Raw genomic sequence first — 18,614 nt, 5'->3', positions numbered from 1 at the left:
AAAAGATATTTAAATATATGTTTTTAACATTCATTGTGATATATATTTTATCCCAAAAATGTTAATTTTCCCCCAAATGCTTAGTTAAAAGAGAGGGAGAAGAATTCTATGTAATGATACAAAAGTTGTCACTGTAACTTTAATTATTTGCAAAAATAAGAAATAACAGGGATTTAGCTGACATGAAATGGATTAATTGTGCTGTTACTGCCTTCTAATTATCCCATAGTGAGACAGATGTTTTACTCCTCGAACAGCGGAGAGGAGACACTACTCAAGTCCAGATAAACAGTTTGCCAAATTGTAAGATGGTTTTGAACATTATGGAAAACAGGAGAGCTGTAGCTAAATTTAATTGGCTTGTTCAGTTTAATACATGATCTATATCCATTGTGCAGCCTTCTGCTAGTGTCTGCTGCTTTATCTCAGTAATAGGAAATGAAATATTTTCCACAGAAACATTTTTGAAATGGGAACTTTTCCATTACCTTTATCTTGTGAAAATGTTTTAGAAAAGGCATGGTTTCATAAAACGAATTGGTCATAGAATTAAGAAAGAAGCATCATGAATCAACAAGGCAAATCAGACATGGCATATTTTGTCTTAAGAAGCTCAGATATATGCACGCCAAAGGAATACATACTTCATCCTTCTGTTCTTTTTTTTTCTTCTTTATACGTTGAAATTCAACACTTATTAGATTAATCAACTATCAAATGCGTAGCAAAGTTTTAAACCATTGTTTTGAAATTGATTTCATTTTGTAATTTGTTCTATTCCTGTTACTTTGATAAGCTTTAAGAAAGAAGAAGTGGAGAATTATGACCAGTTAAGATTAGAACTTAATTTTAACAAAGTATTCTAATACATGGCTTGTTCATAATTTATTGATTAGAATGCTTAGTCTGTTGTTGGTTGACTCTACAGTAATCATTTTATTCTCTCTTAAATATTAGTTTATATTGGTAGCTTTCATAATGATTCATATATTTCACTTTCTAATCTGAATTTGCATAGTCTTTCTCGGAGTATGAACAATAGATCCTTAATAAAAATCATCTCGCTTTCTTAGAGGTGTTCCAGCATCCTCAAATATAAATAGTTTTGCTAGAATATCAAGACATACAGACTTCGTTGATAAATTGGGCCAAGGTCTGTGTTTTTATAATCAAACTGGAACAACATAATAAACACAATGGTTGTGGTTATGCAACATGTTAAATAGTGTTATTCAGTCCTGACAATGATTGATCTTTCTTATAGAGTTGTAAATATTTCTCCGCGGTAGCCAAGATATTAATATAAGATGCAAATATTAGTTTAAATTAACGAAGAAAGTGGCATAGTTTTCAAATAATAGTAAGCTACAGTGCGATTTATTGTTTGGATGTAATGTAGTGGATAAACCCATCATTAACCTAGTTTCATGTAGTTAATCAAACTGGTTTAATAAATGTTTTTTCAAGGTATCAAATCATATTTTAATATGGGTTGTTTTCTAAAAATTGCTGTTTAGAAGGAGCTATAAGACAAAAAAAGTATGGAGTTTCCATCAAGATTTGGATCTGGCTTCATTTACTCTTGTTCCACCATGTGACTTGTGTTCGCTCTTCTGTTACCCTCAATAGATAACAGAAAAATGGCTTATCATTGCATTAATTACGAAAAATCACTGTGACCTATTCAACAAACTGTGGTTTAATATAAAATACTTCTCTGGTCCCCTTTTCATACATTTCTTACCTGATTTGATTTCTTTCAGGATGAAAGAAGCTGGTTTAAGCCATAAACAATGGAGAGTTGGTTCTCTTTCATCAAAATGCAAACAGTGTCCTGTAATTTATACCAATCCAGTTTGTGGATCAGATGGTCACACATATTCTTCTCAGGTAAGCCAATGAATAGACTTGTTATCTATTCTGTGCAATATATATAGCATTCTACTGTCAAACATTGTATGGTTTGTTCAGTTTAAATAACTATATAAACCTGTTTAAATCTATACAATTGAACTGACATAATATCACAGCCTTGTTCCTCAGCGGTTCTTTTTTCTTTCATCCTATAAATCCCACAAAGACTTACAGCTGTTGTTGACTGGCTGTTTTCCCCCCTGAGCTGCTCTGGTATTTTGACACAGATAAGAAGGCAGGGAAGTTAGCCAGCATTCAGTGATTGACTGGCTGGCTAGAGCCTCACCCTGGAATTTGAACAGAAAGGGACACTGAGCTAGACTTCTGGGAGATGTAATTTTCAGCAGAAGCAGTTAAATCAGAGTGCTTGGGAGTAGGACTGCAGACTCCAGCAGCTCAGAGGGAGAAAGGAAGGGGCAGCCTTGGGAGAAGGGGATTGGAGAAGAAGTTATAAAAGGGGAGGAAAAGGTTGTTAGGTGAGAATGCTGGATTCACTGGAGGGGTGGGGGAGAGACTTGATCCGAGGAAAAAGGTGTGTGTGTGACAATTCTAGCCCAAGGCAGAGACTTGGAGTGACTGCATCCTTGGTTCAGGATGGAGTTTCTGGGCCATTGTCCCCTGGCTGGAGAGGTGGACCCATAGGCCCTTTGCTGGGCGTCAAAGGACACGTCCATAAATCAACAACATTAATGAGGCACCATTTGGCCAAAGGACAGCTTCTGGGACCTATGTGTGTGTTTTATTTAAGGGTTCCAACAGAAGCAAGATGGGTGACAAACAAATTTAATACATTAAAATAAAATAAAAAATAAGAATCACGATATTGGGTAATTCTATTTATTACTATTTTAAAAGTTTTCTTAAGTATTACCAGGAAAAATTAAATATAATTGAAACAATGTAAAGCAAAGTGAAATAAAGTCGAGTCACAGATTTTGATATTAATTTTTACACTAAAATATTATTATTACCAGCTTTTCCATTGTTCATTTGACATCTCAAATACTCAGTTGAATACATAGGGCAGGGAGATTAATCTGTTTCACATTTATATACTTGTGTGTGTGTATGCATGCATATGTACAGATACAGATATAATTAGCTATATTTTCACAACTTTTTTTTCCTTTCATGGTGAAAGATAAATCCTGTTACCATGTTTCTCTGAAAATAAGACCTCCCTGGATAATAAGCCCTCCCCTGAAAATAAGCCCTCCCCGAAAATATTTAAATGCATGTACAGCCAGTCCTTGCCATTTCCACTGGTTAGGATTAGGGAGACAGAGCTGGAATCAGGTAACACGGCAAGAGGATCCCTGTCTTGCTCCACACGCCCCAAAATAATAAGACCTCCCCAAAAATAAGGCCCAGTGCTTATTTCAGGGTTCAAAATAAAATAAGACAGGGTCTTATTTTTGGGGAAACCCGGTAACATGAAAAGGTTATATTTCGTAGCCAAAAGACATGTCAAACATATACTTAGATTATCCACATTTAATCACATGGAAATTATCATTTTGATTTTGTATCTGAACCAGGGGTGGGTTCTAAAATTTTTTTACTACTGGTTCTGTGGGTGGGGCTTATTTTGTGGCCAGGGCTTGGTAGGGAGGTAATGTGACTGGGTGGGCATGGCCAACTTTTTTTTTAACTTTTAAAAGCATTTTTTCTACAACCTTAAGAGGTTGCAGAAAAAAATGCTTTTAAAAGCCTCTGACGATCAGGCAGCTCAGCTTGGAGCGCCAGAGGCTTTTAAAGGCATTTTTTTTAGAAGCCTCTGACAATCAGGCAGCTCAGCTGGGATCACCAGAGGCTTTTAAAGGCTTTTTTTTTTCAAACAACCACTTCGGCTGAAGAAAAAATGCTTTTAAAAGCCTCTGACGATCCCAGCTGAAACACACGATCATCCGAGGCTTTTTTTTTTACTTTTAAAAGCATTTTTTCAGCCAAAGCAGTTGTAGAAAAATGCTTTTAAAAGTAAAAAAAAAAGTCTCTGATGAGGTGGGCGGTAAGCGAGCGGTGACCGGATCGGGGACCAATTTGGGGGCATGGCCAGCCAATGTTATTACCGGTTCTCCGAACTGCTACAAATTTATACTACTGGTTCTTGCGAACCGGGAGCAACCCACCACTGATCTGAACTAAGTTGTAGATAGCAGTATCATTTTTTTTTCTTGCTTGGGTTAGAATAGCAAGTTTTTAGGGATTTCTTTTCCAAGCAATCCAGCAACATATGAACATTGCCTTCTCAATGAGGCAAGCTGAACATTTCTTTCCATTAGTGAAAGCTTCACACAGAAAGTGCCTCCAGCTTATTTTCAGAGAATTCCGTTTCCCTGTTGTTGTTATCTACTCAGTTTAAAGTGTATTTTATTCCATGTCATATTTTCACAGGAATAGAGGGGCATCAGGGAGGGAGGGAAGAAGAGTGCTTTACATTACAGTTCCACATATTCACATTCTAATTCTGAATTAGACATGAAAGCCTGAGTTACTTTAGACCAGTGGTGGGATTCAAATAATTTAACTGGTTCTCTGCCCTAATGACCAGCTGGGTGGGCGTGGCCACGGTGGGTGTAGTCAAGGGGTGTGACAGGCTGAAGACTTTTATTTCACTCTAATCAATGCAAATGGGTGACTGGGGAGAAAGGAGGGTATGTTAGAGGAAACATAGTAATATGAAATGTTTAGAATAACCTTAAGTTATTTTTTTTGCAATAACTAAATATAATAGTACATATTTTTAAAAGTACTTGCTGCTTGTTTCTCTATCCTATTTAAGACGGGGTCATTTGGAGGCAGTCTTTCAAATTGCACATTATATTATACAAATGCTGGATTATTTTGAAGGGTAATCAGTGTTCAAATTTCCAGAAAAGATATATAAACTTTGTTTAAAATTTAAAAAAAAATTGTGCTTTGTATGGTTTAGCTACTTCGCTTTATTTTCAGCATGTCAAGATGATTTCTGCAAATTATACAATGCATTTTTGAGAAGATGTCAAGATCTGCACTACTGCTATAGAAGTAAAATAAATGCTTAATAGTATAATATCATCTTCCTTATAACATTTGTTTTTTGTGATACTAAAAATAGCAATATGCCTCTTCACAGTGCTTTACAGCACTCTCTAAGCAGTTTACAGAGTCAGCATATTGTCCCCAACAATCTGGATCCTCATTTTACCGACCTTGGAAGAATGGAAGGCTGAGTCAACTTGAGCCAGTCAGGATCGAACTGCTGGCAGTCGGTAGCCAGCAGAATTAGCCTACAATAATACTTCATTCTAAACACTGCGCCATCACGACTTTTCTGATAGTCTAATCAAAGTACAGTAGGAATTATAATTGGATGAATTTTTTTTAATGGTCAGAAATTATGTAGACTACTTGCTAACCTTAGTGCAGTAGTATTATGCTTAGTCTAATTTCTGTAATTTATGCTTAAATTTCATCAGTCTTTCACTAATTTTCCTTTTAGTCTGCCATTCAAATCACACTGTTCACACTACATGTGAAGGCTGGAAAATATTATGTTGTATGAAAATTAAATAATTTAGTATTATCTATGTGTTTCTTAAAACAAGTATACTCTGTCTTTCTCTATGAGGAGTGGGACTGAGGAGTGGTTTTGTTGATGGCTGATTGACAAGTCCTGGGAATCGAAGCAGAGGGGGTTTTTTGTCAGAAAGATAGAGCTTCTAAGACCAGAGCCAGAAAAACAAGTATCCAAAGATTTAGCTATTTTGTTGCTGGCTTTTGCCACTCAAAATTGTATATTAGCATTATTACACTGCTGTAAATTATTATTATAATTGTTATGGACTATAGGCAGCTGTCAATTCATGGTGCCGGGAAGGATATTACCCTTCTGTCTATCTGGCTAGTGAGATCCTTGCCTTCCTTATTTTTAATGTTGAAATAGTGATTATTTTGTTTATTCTGTTACTTTCAAAAGGTTTTGCCAGAATCTTTGTAGTTCAGTGGCACTGAGGTGATATTCATTTAAAGGAAGAGGGTTGTTAGACCACCCTTTCCAATAGGGTGCCTCTAAGAGATGTTGCTTAAGAGACGTGGTGGCTCATTGGCTAAGACACTGAGCTTGTCGATCGAAAGGTCGGTAGTTCAGTGATTCGAATCCCTAGTGCCGCGTGAGCTGCCATTACTTGTTCCAGCTTCTGCCAAACTAGCAGTTTGAAAGCACGTAAAAAATGCAAGTAAAAAAATTGGGACCACCTTTGGTGGGAAGGTAACAGCACTCCATGCGCCTTTGGCGTTTAATCATGCCGGCCACATGACCATGGAGACGTCTTCGGACAACGCTAGTTCTTTGGCTCTGAAATGGAGATAAGCACCACCCCTAGAGTCGGGAACAACTAGCACATATGTGCGAGGGGAACCTTTACCTTTACCTATTTATACCATGTTCTTTCAGACTTTGAAATATATTTTAACCCATGCAAACCTATTTGCCACTAATTTTATTTCTTATGCAACCTGGCTTTTGAGACTTAGTTTACAGTCAGATACCAAAGCATAGTTTTGTTTATGCATTTTCACGATCACTGATCATAAGAGATTTGACCAAATAATAGTCTTTTTGTCTATTTTTCAAAAAGATGAATGTGAAAACAATAACATATAATTTCATGTTTAAATAAGCATATATCCCTTAAATGTTTGATAAATGAGCTCGTAATAAAAGAGATTGTAAAAGAGTATATAAGGAATCATTTGAATAAGCAGTAAGTTTTGTAATGGATTTTTTAGTACTACATACTGTTGACAAAATAAAGAAAATGTAGCATCCAATGTTAATGATTTTTTTTTATGTTTAAAAATCTTATTGTTTAATATCCAAGAAAAAAGGTCAGAAAACCAAAATATGACTACCTCCCCAAACTGTTTATGAAACGATATGTTTCATTTATGTGAACTGTATTTAAATAATTTAAATACATATTCATAATTTAAACAAGATTAAAGGACTGAATTAATGTAGGAATAACAAATAGAAAAAAGAGAAAGTATTGTAAATATCCTGCATCAAAGGTGGGTTCTACTTACCTTTACTACCAGTTCGCAACGATTGCGCGCGTGCACTTTGCTTGTGTGCATGTGCATTTCTGCGCATGCTCAGAACCTTCTGCACATGCACAGATCGTCCACAATGATGTCATGGTGGGTGGGTGGAGCCTCCCGCCACTTTTACTACCAGTTTGCAAGAACTGGACCAAACCGGGAGCAACCCACCACTGTCTTGTATACAGTGATTTCCCATATTAAAAAAGGCAACCTTTGGTTTCTGTAGCACTTAGTTTAATTCCAGTTTTTAGACAAATAAATTTCCAAACTTTAGAGAACATTCAGGCTGTTAAAGGTCCTATTGAAAAAAATGAAATAAGATTGTTCAGTTATCAGTTTTTGACATAACAGCAACTCTTCCCTTCTTCAGTAACCTATAGCAACTCTGCAGTGCATTAAAAAGCAAGTCACAAACTCAGTTTTAGAATGCATTATATGCTTGGGTTTATTTTCTTAATATAATTTTAATGTTTTGTATATTCAATTAAGCATTGCTTTAAAGTTCAAGCATTGTTTTAAAATATGCTGAACCAAGATAACGTTGTTTTGTTACTAACGGGATGGGCTTTTATGACTTTAATGCTAATGGGAATAAATCTGTTGTCATCAAGGTTAGATCTCAATATTAAATTCAGTTCCTTAGGCTCCACTGTTTTCCTCATCTGCATCTTATCATTAATTATATTGCCGTTAATTATCTGTTTTCCAGGACAGTCTGGCTCTTCATGTCTTCCAAAGGCATACCCATTACCACTATAACTAATTCTATCCATTTAACTGCTGCTTCGCCTCATCTTCTTTTTCCTTCTACTTCCCCAAACTTATAGATTTTGCCAGAGAGCTGCGTCTATATTACGCAGAACAAAGGTCGGCTTCAAAAATTTTAGCAAGGGGTTCTCTGCCCGGTTGCTGGGTGGGCGTGGCCATGGTGGGCATAGCCTAGTCGCCTCCTCCACCATGGTGGGGGGGCATTTTTTACCTCCATGGGCTCCAGAGGCTTTCCTCGAGCTTCTGGGAGGGCAAAAATGGCCTCCCCAGGCTCTGGAGGCCAGAAACGGGACTGTTTCTGGCCTTCACAAACTTCCAGGAGGCCTATTTTTCACCCTCCCTGATCCTCTGCGCACAGCCTGCACTTACCTGCACCCAAAATGGGCTACATGGGGGCTCCTGGAAGGGGTGGGCAGGGCCAGCCAGGAGTGGGATTTGGGGGTTCTCCGAACTGCACAGAATCTTAGCTGACATAGAATCTGGAATGTCAAATTGCTTCATTTTTCATTTCTTAATAATTTAAAGCAGGGCTCCCCAACCCACGGGCCGCAGCCCACTACCAGGCCTTGAGCCTTTCGTAATCGGGCTGCAGAAGTGGCAGCAAAGCACATACATGTGCGCTCTATTTCCTCATACGACAAGCCCACCACACATGTGGAACCATTCCCTCACCCCTCCCCCGCCAGTCCACAAAGCCAAAAAGCTTGGGGAACTCTGATTTAAAGAATACATTTGTTTTTTGAAACATTTATATGGTGATTCAACTCAAACAATCTAACTTTGGACAGTGTATAATTAAAAAAAAGACAAAAATAGCTTAATAATTCCAAGTAAAGACAAGGAAGAATTATTAGGCAGCATCTTGAATTGTAATCAGAAGCATACAGGAAGCCATGGAATAGCAGTGTTACATGATGCTGCCTTATACCCATTACTGTCTGCACAGTTGCATCGTGGGCCAATTATACGATCCGGATTGTTTTCAAAAGGAACCTCATTTAGAACAGGTTGTAATATTTCACCTGAGAGACGACTAAAGCATGAATGTATACAAAGTGGCCTCCCAATCTGGCATTTGGCAGTAATGATGCATAACATGAAGTTAAACATTATAATAGCCAATGTACGTACAGTTGAAGCATATTTGAAATGACCAGTTTCCTAAACATCTAAAAGGGAATGTCATGTTTCAACTGAGTTTTGTTGCCACATAACATACTATCCCATTTTGCGTGCTGCTGTATTCTTTTGGCCTGTAGTAGGTTCAGAGCAGGGGTGGGTTCTACTTACCTTTACTACCGGTTCGCAACAGGAGCTTTGCGCTTGTGCAGATCATCAATTATGACGTCCGGGTGGGTGGGTAGAGCCTCCCACCGCTTTTACTACCGATTCTAAAGAACTGGACAGAACCAGGAGCAACACACCATTGGTTCAGAGGTTGCCATAATAAAAAAGGAAACTTTATGAACCTGCCCCTGAGCAATGTCCTGTTAATTCACATGATGTCCCATAATATCCTTTTCACATTTTTTTCTTATTAGCAGGTTCATCTTGGATGCATCAGTTGGAGAATCCTTTATGCATCATCTGATCTTGGAAACCATTTTTCCCCTATGTTTTTCTCCACCATGAAATCCTAGTATTTCATTTAAAAAAAACTGAAGATTTCTAAGATTCTTTCAAACACAAAGAGAATTGGAATGTAAAGAGAACTTTAAATTTCACTCCAGTAACATGTCAGAAATAATAGCTGCACGGATTTCATTGTGGGGAAAAAATGAGGAGAAAGGATATGTTTGCCACCTTAAGCTATTTGTAAAAATAATAAAGATGGGATACAAACAAATAAAATAACTAGATTCAAAACATATTTATTTATTTATTGGTTCAATTTATATGCCGCCCTTTTTCCGGAGACCCAGGGCAGCTTATAATGCGTTAAGCAATAGCCTTCATACTTTTGAACAGGGTGGATTTGATTTAAATAGAGTTGATTTAAATCACAATTTAAATCATAAGTTAAATCACTAGTAAAAAGGCTTGATTTAAATCAACTCGATTTAAATCATAATTTTTAAACAGCAACTGTCATCTCTGCTACTCCTTTGACCCACTCACCGATAGTCCCAGTGTTGCAGAATATACAGCCTCATGCTACATAACTAAGCTCCATTTCATGCTGAATAAACTAAATTATTTATGTATCTTAAATAGAAAACTATCTTACGATAGATTTTTACCCCAAAAGTTTTTTATTAAAATAAATTCGATAAAAATAAAAAAAAATCCGATTTAAATCAAAAAAATCTGATTTAAATTTTAAAAAATCTGATTTTTTTGATTTTTATCCACCCTGCTTTTGTATATGCCTGCTTAGTAGGGCTTTCGGCGCCCCCTCTAAGCGGTGTTCTTTTTTATACAAAGTCAGCTTATTGCCCCCACAAACCGGGTCCTCCTTTTACCTACCTCGAAAGGATGGAAGGCTGAGTCAACCTTGAGTCTGGTGAGATTTGAACTTGCAGTAATTGCAGGCAGCTGGTGTTACTTAACAGTGCTTTAGTCTGCTGCGCCACCAAGGCTCTTTAAATTTTGTGTCCCAATTAATCCAATTGTTGGATCTAAATGCTATGGCAAGCAGAACACTGATGTTGACATTTCAATTATCATTTCCTAAAACATTTCCCTCATATATAGATGTAGGGTCATATACTTGCAGTTCTTTAACTGACCCAAGTAGATTAACCGGAGGGATCATTTCCTTTGCACTGAGAGCTTGTAGAGGCTTCTAAAAAGTTTAATACAACATAGTGTTGATTATCAAGTAATTCACGTATCAGATGGATCTTCTTTTTCTTTCATATTCTGTAGACGGTGGTGTTGATTTTTATGCATGGATTTAATATTACCAAAATTTACTAATGTCCATAGTGAAATATTCCAGTAAAAAGCAAAGAAAAAATGTAAAAGTTCACAAAACAGTTTTTTACCCAAAGCAGCAAATAATATGCTTTGATTAATATGATTATGTACAAATCTTTCGATAATACTAATGAGCATGCCCTTTATGTGATATTTCAGCTCACTTACAACTTTATAAATATTTCAACTTTAGATAATTGAGTAAATTGGTCTTGATAAATTAGCAATGCAATCAGTGGGTGTTGTTTAAGAAATGGTACAGCATCAAGAAGTCAAATTATAATAACCAGTATAATATGATACGTATTTCATAAATGAGTCACTAACAAATGTAGTAGAGAAGAAAAAGAATAATGGAACTTCTTGAATAAAATTCACAATGCTTACTCTAATAAACTATTAATTATAAGTATTGCAGGCTATTTCCACCAATTGCCAGCAGTTCAATTTTCACTGGGTCAGGGTTGTCTCAACCTTACATCCTTCCAAGGTTGGTAAAATCAGGACCAAAAATGTTGGATGCAATGTACTGACTTTATAAAATGCATAGAGAAGGCTGTAAAGCACTGTGAAATGGTATATAAGTCAGTGCTATTGCTATAGCAAAGCTATAGAATATTTGTTACATATTTTTTCGTGTTGCATCAAAATGGATCCAAATTTTAAACTCTTTTGAAATATTCTTCTATATTAGAGGTTGATATTAGTCTATAAAAAAACAAGTGCCTTCATATTTGAAAAAAATATCATACCCCCAACTCAGGTCTCAGTATTATGTTTGTTGTTCTATTAGCACCTCATTGGTTATTCTTATTCCCGTTGAAGGAAGTTGTGGCAAGAAATAAGCAGTCCAAATCATTAGCTTTTGTAATAGTTGTAATGACTGATTAGTCAAAAACATAGTACATATTCAGTGAACACAGAAATACTATGACAATCTAAAAGGCAATAAAATAGACTATGATACTATCTACTGCATGTTTCACTAATCCAAACTGCTTTGCTTTCTTAACAGGTCAGCCCTTTTATCTTGGAGTGAGATGCTCCAATTCAATTTAAATAAAAAATAGCTAAAAGTATTATCATTTGCATTGTTGTATATTAAGGATTGTTCCACATGCTATAAACAAAAAATTATTAGTTTGAATATCATTTTCCTATGAATGTATATCTAGAGTTATAGACAAGCCATTTTGTCATCCTAACCCCTCAATTACATCTTCTGTTTGAGGCTAAAACTGAGTTACTGTTTAATGTTTGTTTAATTATTTAATGATTGTGAAAATTGACATAGTGCAAGTGAGATGTTTTATATGTGATTTTTCTACATGCATGCTGTATCCTATTTTATGTACTCCCCAAAAACACATTTTCAGACCGATGGAACCACAGTGAAACATGCTAAAACTGATATTTCCAAAGGGAAGAAAAAACTCTGACATAATAGGCTAGACTTTAAACTGCTAAAATGTATGGATTCATTAAAATTTTTTTAAAAAATCAAGAATCAGTAGAGCATTCAAACAGAACTCATTATTTGATTAAATCTATATAAAATGTAGGAGAAGAAAGAAAATACAGGGAATAGGAAGATTATTCAGGTTATAGATGAGAGCTGGTATCAAATAAATTGAGAAGTCAGGAAGACATAGATGCTGCTTAATTGGGGTTATACGGCATTTTCTAATTTTGGCAATTTTCAGATGTGTGAACTTCAGCTCCCAGAATTTTCAGCACAGCCAAGAATTACAATTTGTCTTTAGGTAACAACACAGTTACCTGAGTAATGAGGTGGCTTACCTGTACTACTATGAGATAGAGTTAAAGCCTGTTCCTTATCACATTTTAATCTGGGTTAATGGCTTCACACCATCATTCTCCTTGGTGTTGGTTTTATGCTTATTTTCTGTAAACCTCTGGGATTCACCAAGTTAATTAGTTGCGAAATAAATAAGTAAACATGTAAATAAATGGTAAATTCCAGCTACCTGAAAAACATTTAGTGAAGTGCAATTTACATTATGTTTGTTTATTATAAGGATTAATATCCTTGGTGGCGCAGCAGACTAAAGTGCTGTAAAGTAGCACCAGCTGCCTGCAATTACTGCAAGTTCAAATCTCACCAGGCTCAAGGTTGACTCAGCCTTCCATCCTTTCGAGGTAGGTAAAATGAGGACCCGGATTGTGGGGGCAATAAGCTGACTTTGTATAAAAAAGAACACCGCTTAGGGGGCCCGAAAGCCCTACTAAGCAGGTATATACAAAAGTATGAAGGCTATTGCTTAACGCATTGTAAGCCGCCCTGAGTCTATGGAGAAAGGCGGCATATAAATCGAACCAATAAATAAATAATAAATATTATTTTTCTATTACAGTGCAAACTAGACTATCAAGCCTGTGCCTCAGGAAAACATATCTCAGCTAAGTGTGAAGGACGTTGTCCTTGCCTTTCAGAAAAGTCCACAAGTGCAGGCAGAAGTGATAAGAGAGGTAAGTTTTAATGTTTGTGTTAGATCTCTTAGTTACTTCAGCAATTGGTATGTCTGCAAATTAAAAAAAGAGAGAAGTAATTAATGGCTTAGTTCAACAGCTAAATGATTTTAAAGGACAGCATATAAAGATAAATAAAATTGCTTATTTGAAACTGTACTTATTCTAAGTGCTTAGAGAACAAGAAGGAAGAGGCCTTCTGTGTTTCTGACCAAAAAAATAAATAAATAACACAAGTATTGCCATATTTAACCATCCAGACTTGGAAGTAAATCCTAGATCTCCAGGCACTTAACCTTTAGTTCAGCTCTCAGCTAGACTTAGCAGAAAATTTCTATACACCACTAGCTAATTTAAAGTCTTTATTGCAGACAAACCTTAACAAGTTATTTGATTGCTCACTGCAGAATCTCTCTCTATTCGTGTTCCAGCATGTCAATTTTTGGCTTCTTCTTTCTGCCTTTCTAATTGATGGATACTTGGCCCATTTGCCTGGTATAGATGGCTGAGCTATCCAGATAACAGTTGTCTGTTTTTAAGCCTGGTTCGTTCAATGCCAGTTTCAGCCATTACTGATATCTCCATGAAGTCAGCATAAACCACATTAAGTGTAAAAGAGATTTTATTTATGTCTTTAGCAGAAAGCGATATAGAGTCAAGGGTTTATTAGCATAGTTTTAATCATTATTTTTTGTATATACCATTTGGCTAACTGGTTTTACTTGGAAAAAAAGCTGAGTTATCAATAAGTTTACAGATACCAATATAAAAACGAATACAAACTAACAAAAATATTAAAAAGTAAAGAAACTCAAAAGTGCAAAAAGCGTTGGGGAAAAAAAGATATGTAACAAATGACTTTCTGCTCCTTCTAGCTTCACACATACTCGAGTATTTTAATAAAAATGGGGGGAGGGACCTCTTCTTCTTCTGAGAAAAGAGCCACGGTGGCACAGTGGTTAGAGTGCAGTACTGCAGGCTACTTCTGTTGACTGCCGACTGCCTGCAATTTGGCAGTTCGAATTTCACCAAGCTCAAGTTGACTCAGCCTTCCATCCTTCCGAGGTCGGTAAAATAAGGACCCAGATTGTTGGGGGCAATATGCTGACCCTGTAAATTGTTTAAGGAGGGTTTATAAGGCCCTGTAAAGTGGTATATAAGTCTAAGTGCTATTGCTATTATGTTATGACTTTTCTATTGCTTCTTTACTGTAAGACACAATACGTGAAGTTGCAAATTCACTTTCATATGGAGAAAGCTTGGGGGCTGCATGATGTTGAGATAGGCTGACATTAGTATGAATAATTGGTTGATAAGTTCTTCTATATTTATCCTGGTTCTTTTGTGGAGGCAAAATTTGGCCAAGAACTGCTTAGGGTGCCTCATGCATTTTCTCCCTTCTAAGCTTTGCTGCCTCTTATGGTCGATTTATTTGATTGTGCATTTCTTTGTTAGTTCTGACAACTTTAGCAGCTTCAGTATGAGAATTGGGCCAAATCAATATTTAAATGCTCCCATGCAAATAGTTATTACTCAAAAAAGGAGATGTAAGGCTCTAAAGCAGTGGTAGGTTCCTCCCGGTTCTTGAGAACCGGCAGTAAAAGTGGCGGGAGGCTCCTCCCACCCACCCAGACATCATTAGATATGATCTGCACATGTGCGTGCGTGCTCCAGTTGCGAACCGATAGTAAAGGTAAGTAGAACTCACTCCCGCTCTAAAGGCTACTTTTTCTGAACCATACTTGTGTGTGTGTGTGTGTGTGTCAGGTTCCAAACAAAGAAAAAGAAAGAAACACAGCCAAACACAAACCTGGTTTGTTGCTGCCTGCTTTACTTCTTTTTTGGCACGCACTTACAATCGCAAAAGGAACTTCTTGTTAGCACTAACCGCCCACGCTCCCCGCCATCTTTTAAACTATAAGCACCGCCCACCCACTCACTCATGCAGCTCCCTCCCACATGACCCTGAAATGAGCAGGGGATAAAACACATGTGAAGAAGCCAGCATCCGCCTTAAGTCCAGCCTTCCTTTTCCTCCTCCTCTGCTGCCAGTAAGTTTTTAAGGAGGACTAGTCCTCTTCCTTCACTGTCAGTCAGCCTTTACTGGAGGACCCTTCCCAGCCAGTCATCCAGGACATTTCAGGACAGCCAGGGAGGTGGCTGCCTCCCCTCCGAATGACAGCTATGGGCCGGCTGGCATGCCGAAGCTGACTGTGTGTGTGTGTGTGTGTGTGTGTTCCTAGTTTTGTGCCATGTTCTAATTAATTACACAGGGTATCACAAGTGTTAGAGCAGTGATGAGATTTCCACCCCCACTTCCCGAGGAAGAAGCAAAAGCTTGCTAAGCTGCTTTGGCAACTTTTTAAGTATCACAGGAAAACTCAGCAGTCTTAGATTACAAGACTACAGTACTACCGGTATGCAAGGCCAAGTCAGAGATAAATTCTCCTGAATTCTGCACATAACAGGTCAAGCTTTGCTAAGTTAAGTACTTTGATAAGGTGATAAGTTAGGTACTCTATTTAACTTGTCATCTTATCAAAGCTAGTAATAAGGGGAGATATTCCTGAACAGAGCAAGCATACTACCATGTTTCCCCAAAAATAAGACCAGGTCTTATATTAATTTTTGCTCCAAAAGATGCATTAGGGCTTATTTTCTGGGTAGGTCTTATTTTTGGGGAAATACAGTACTAAATGCACCCATCTGGCTGACAATCTTAACTGGGGCTTATTTTGGGGGTAGGGCTTATATTACGAGCATCCTAAAAAATTATGCTAGGACTTATTTTCCAGTTGGGTCTTATTTTCGGGCAAACAGAGTAGTTATTTATGCCAACTCTCCTGGCACCAAGAAATCAGAGGCAACTCTCCCCAGCAAGTCAATAGATACTTTTTGACAACATATCAGGACTGATTATTCACTCCAGTAAATTAGTAGATACTTTTTGGCATCATGCCAAGACTGATTATTCAGGAGAGACTGATTATTCAGGAGACCATATGGAAAAACAAGAGCTTACTTTGATAGTACTTTGAAAATTTTATTCAAAAGGTGGAATAGGTTGATTCCTGAACTGGTTTAATACGACGAAGGTTCTTTGTTCAATTTAGAGTTGCTGTAATGTTCTTTGTCCTCTCTATCTTTTAAAAAAATACATATTTCAAGAATTGTTTGTGGTAAAACTAGAATCATGATATCAAAGAATCTTATCTCCTCTTTTAATTTCATCCAACCCTGTGATTAAAAACAAAGTTGTAGAAATATTTTGTGTTTCCCATATATAGGTAATTCCTGAGTTATGACAATTCATTTAGCAACTGTTCAAAGTTACGACATACACCCCCCCCAAGTAGTTATGACCCAGTACCAAAGTTATGAATGTTGCAGTACCACGGCGCTTGTTCAGACTTACGAATGATGGCAGAGGCACTGCAACATTCACCCTGCGTATTCCCCCACCCTGCAAGGATTCCACAGCCATTGGGCCTGTGGAAACCGACTTACCTTGCAACGATCTAGTGAGCCATCAGTTCCTTCACCTGCTTCAGTGCATTTGCAGAAAACAGGCCTAAAGTAGTGAGAGATCCCACAAGATCAGTAACATGAGATCTCACGCTACTGATCTTGCGTGATGTCACATACCAGTTCCAGCCGAACAGCGCTTGAAAGCCGATGAGACTTTGGGGTAGCAAAATCGCATTGCTTCAAGCCTCCCATCGGCTTGCAAACACTTTTCGTGCCAAGACTGGGAAGGCAGGAAAAGCGTTTGCAAGGTGATGGGAGGCTTCAAGCAAGACTATTTCGCTGCCCCAAAGTCTTATTTATTTATTTATTTATTTATTTATTTTATTTTATTTTATTTTTATACCGCCCTTCTCCTGCGGGACTCAGGGTGGTGTACAGCCGAGATAAAACATAGCATATAAAATTTAAAAACAGTTTAAAAAACAATTAAATAATTTCGGCCCAAAATTTAAAACATCCCAATTAAAACCGAATTCAATTAAAACTGAGAGGATGGGATCAAGCCAGCCTGGCTAGATGGAATAAGTGTGTTTTCAGGGCCCGACAAAAAGTCCGGAGGTCTGATATCGTGCGTATCTCAGGGGGTAGGTCATTCCAGAGGGCAGGTGCTGCCACAGAGAAGGCTCTCCCCCTGGGGGTCACCAGCCAGCACTGTCTGCCCGACAGCATCCTGAGGAGGCCCTCTCTGTGCGAGCGAACCGGTCAGGGGAGGCTATTGGCGGCAGAAGACGGTCTCGCAGATACCCCGGCCCTAAGCCATGGAGCGCTTTAAAGGTAGTCACCAACACCTTAAAGCACACCCAGAAGACCACAGGAAGCCAGTGCATCTTGCGCAGGAGAGGTGTCATATGTGTGCGCCCCATCGCTCCCATAATCCCCCGTGCGGCCGCATTCTGGACTAACTGCAGCCTCCGGGTGCACCCCAAGGGGAGCCCCATGTAGAGAGCATTGCAGTAGTCCAGGCGGGCTGGCTGGCTTGCAAACAGTTTTCATGCCAAGACTGCAAGCAGGCAAAGAAAGTGCAGCAGAGAGGCTGGAGAGGAGACAATCTTCAGAAAGTAAGTGACACAGTGTGGCAGGATGGGAGGGGACCAATCGTGGGGACCGCAGGGGAGGGAGCATGAGGTATCTCAGTGGGTCGGGCGAGGCCTTGAATGGTCTGAAGCAGGTGGCCTATTCCATCGCTAAGCACCCCATGATCTTCCCCATCCTGAGATATCTCATGTGCACTTAACAACCTGCGCATTCTGTTAGAGAACGCATGGGCAAAAGCAGGGAGTGATCGCTAATTTGTAGTAGTGATTCACTCTTACAAATCCTTGGGTTATTAATGTAATTGGCATACTCCATTACATTGGTAACTTACAGCAGAATTCTTCAAATTTTGTGCTTGCAGAATAACTGAACTTGTACAATCCGCACATCAATAAATTAAAATAATAACTAAATAAATTTATAAATACCATATTTTTCGTAGTATAAGTTGCACCTTAGGTTTTGGGGAGGAAAATAAGAAAAAAGCTGATTGGCTGGTGCATCGGCCTCCTGGAATACCCCCAATCAGCTGTTCCCAGAGATGAATTTTAGCAATAGGTTCATTGGTTGTGAGCTCTGTGCTTCGCTTCTTTTTCAGCCTCCTCTGTTTCAGGAAAAACTTTTTTTTCTGCCTCTGAAAGCCTCCAAAACAGCTTTTTTTCTGAAGCTTCTTTCAGAGGCTTTTTTTCTGAAGTTCTGTTTGGAGGCTGTTTTTCTGAAGCTTCATTTCTGAGGCTTTTTTCAGCCTCTGAAACCTCTGTTTGAGAGGCTGGGCAGGCCTACATTCGTGGTATAAGACGAACCCAGATTTTCACCCTCTTTTTTGGGGGGAAAAGGTAGGTCTTATACTCCGAAAAATACAGTAATTTACTAAA

At 38.0% G+C, this 18,614-nt stretch overlaps 1 protein-coding gene across 1 annotated transcript in view; it reads left to right on the top strand.

Moving 5' to 3' along the window:
* The window catches only part of SPOCK3 (SPARC (osteonectin), cwcv and kazal like domains proteoglycan 3), a 151,706-nt gene that overhangs the window by 92,237 nt on the left and 40,855 nt on the right, over window positions 1–18,614 (top strand). The window contains exons 5-6 of the mRNA XM_034411414.3: window positions 1,764–1,890; window positions 13,062–13,176. Coding sequence (XP_034267305.1) covers window positions 1,764–1,890; window positions 13,062–13,176 — 242 coding nt within the window. The remainder of the gene's footprint in view (window positions 1–1,763; window positions 1,891–13,061; window positions 13,177–18,614) is intronic.

Source organism: Pantherophis guttatus, chromosome 8 (assembly GCF_059756535.1).
Source record: "Pantherophis guttatus breed Tessera chromosome 8, ASM5975653v1, whole genome shotgun sequence".
NCBI lineage: Eukaryota > Metazoa > Chordata > Lepidosauria > Squamata > Colubridae > Pantherophis > Pantherophis guttatus.
Note: the sequence above shows the minus strand (reverse complement) of the source record. Positions and strands in the feature narration are given on the sequence as shown.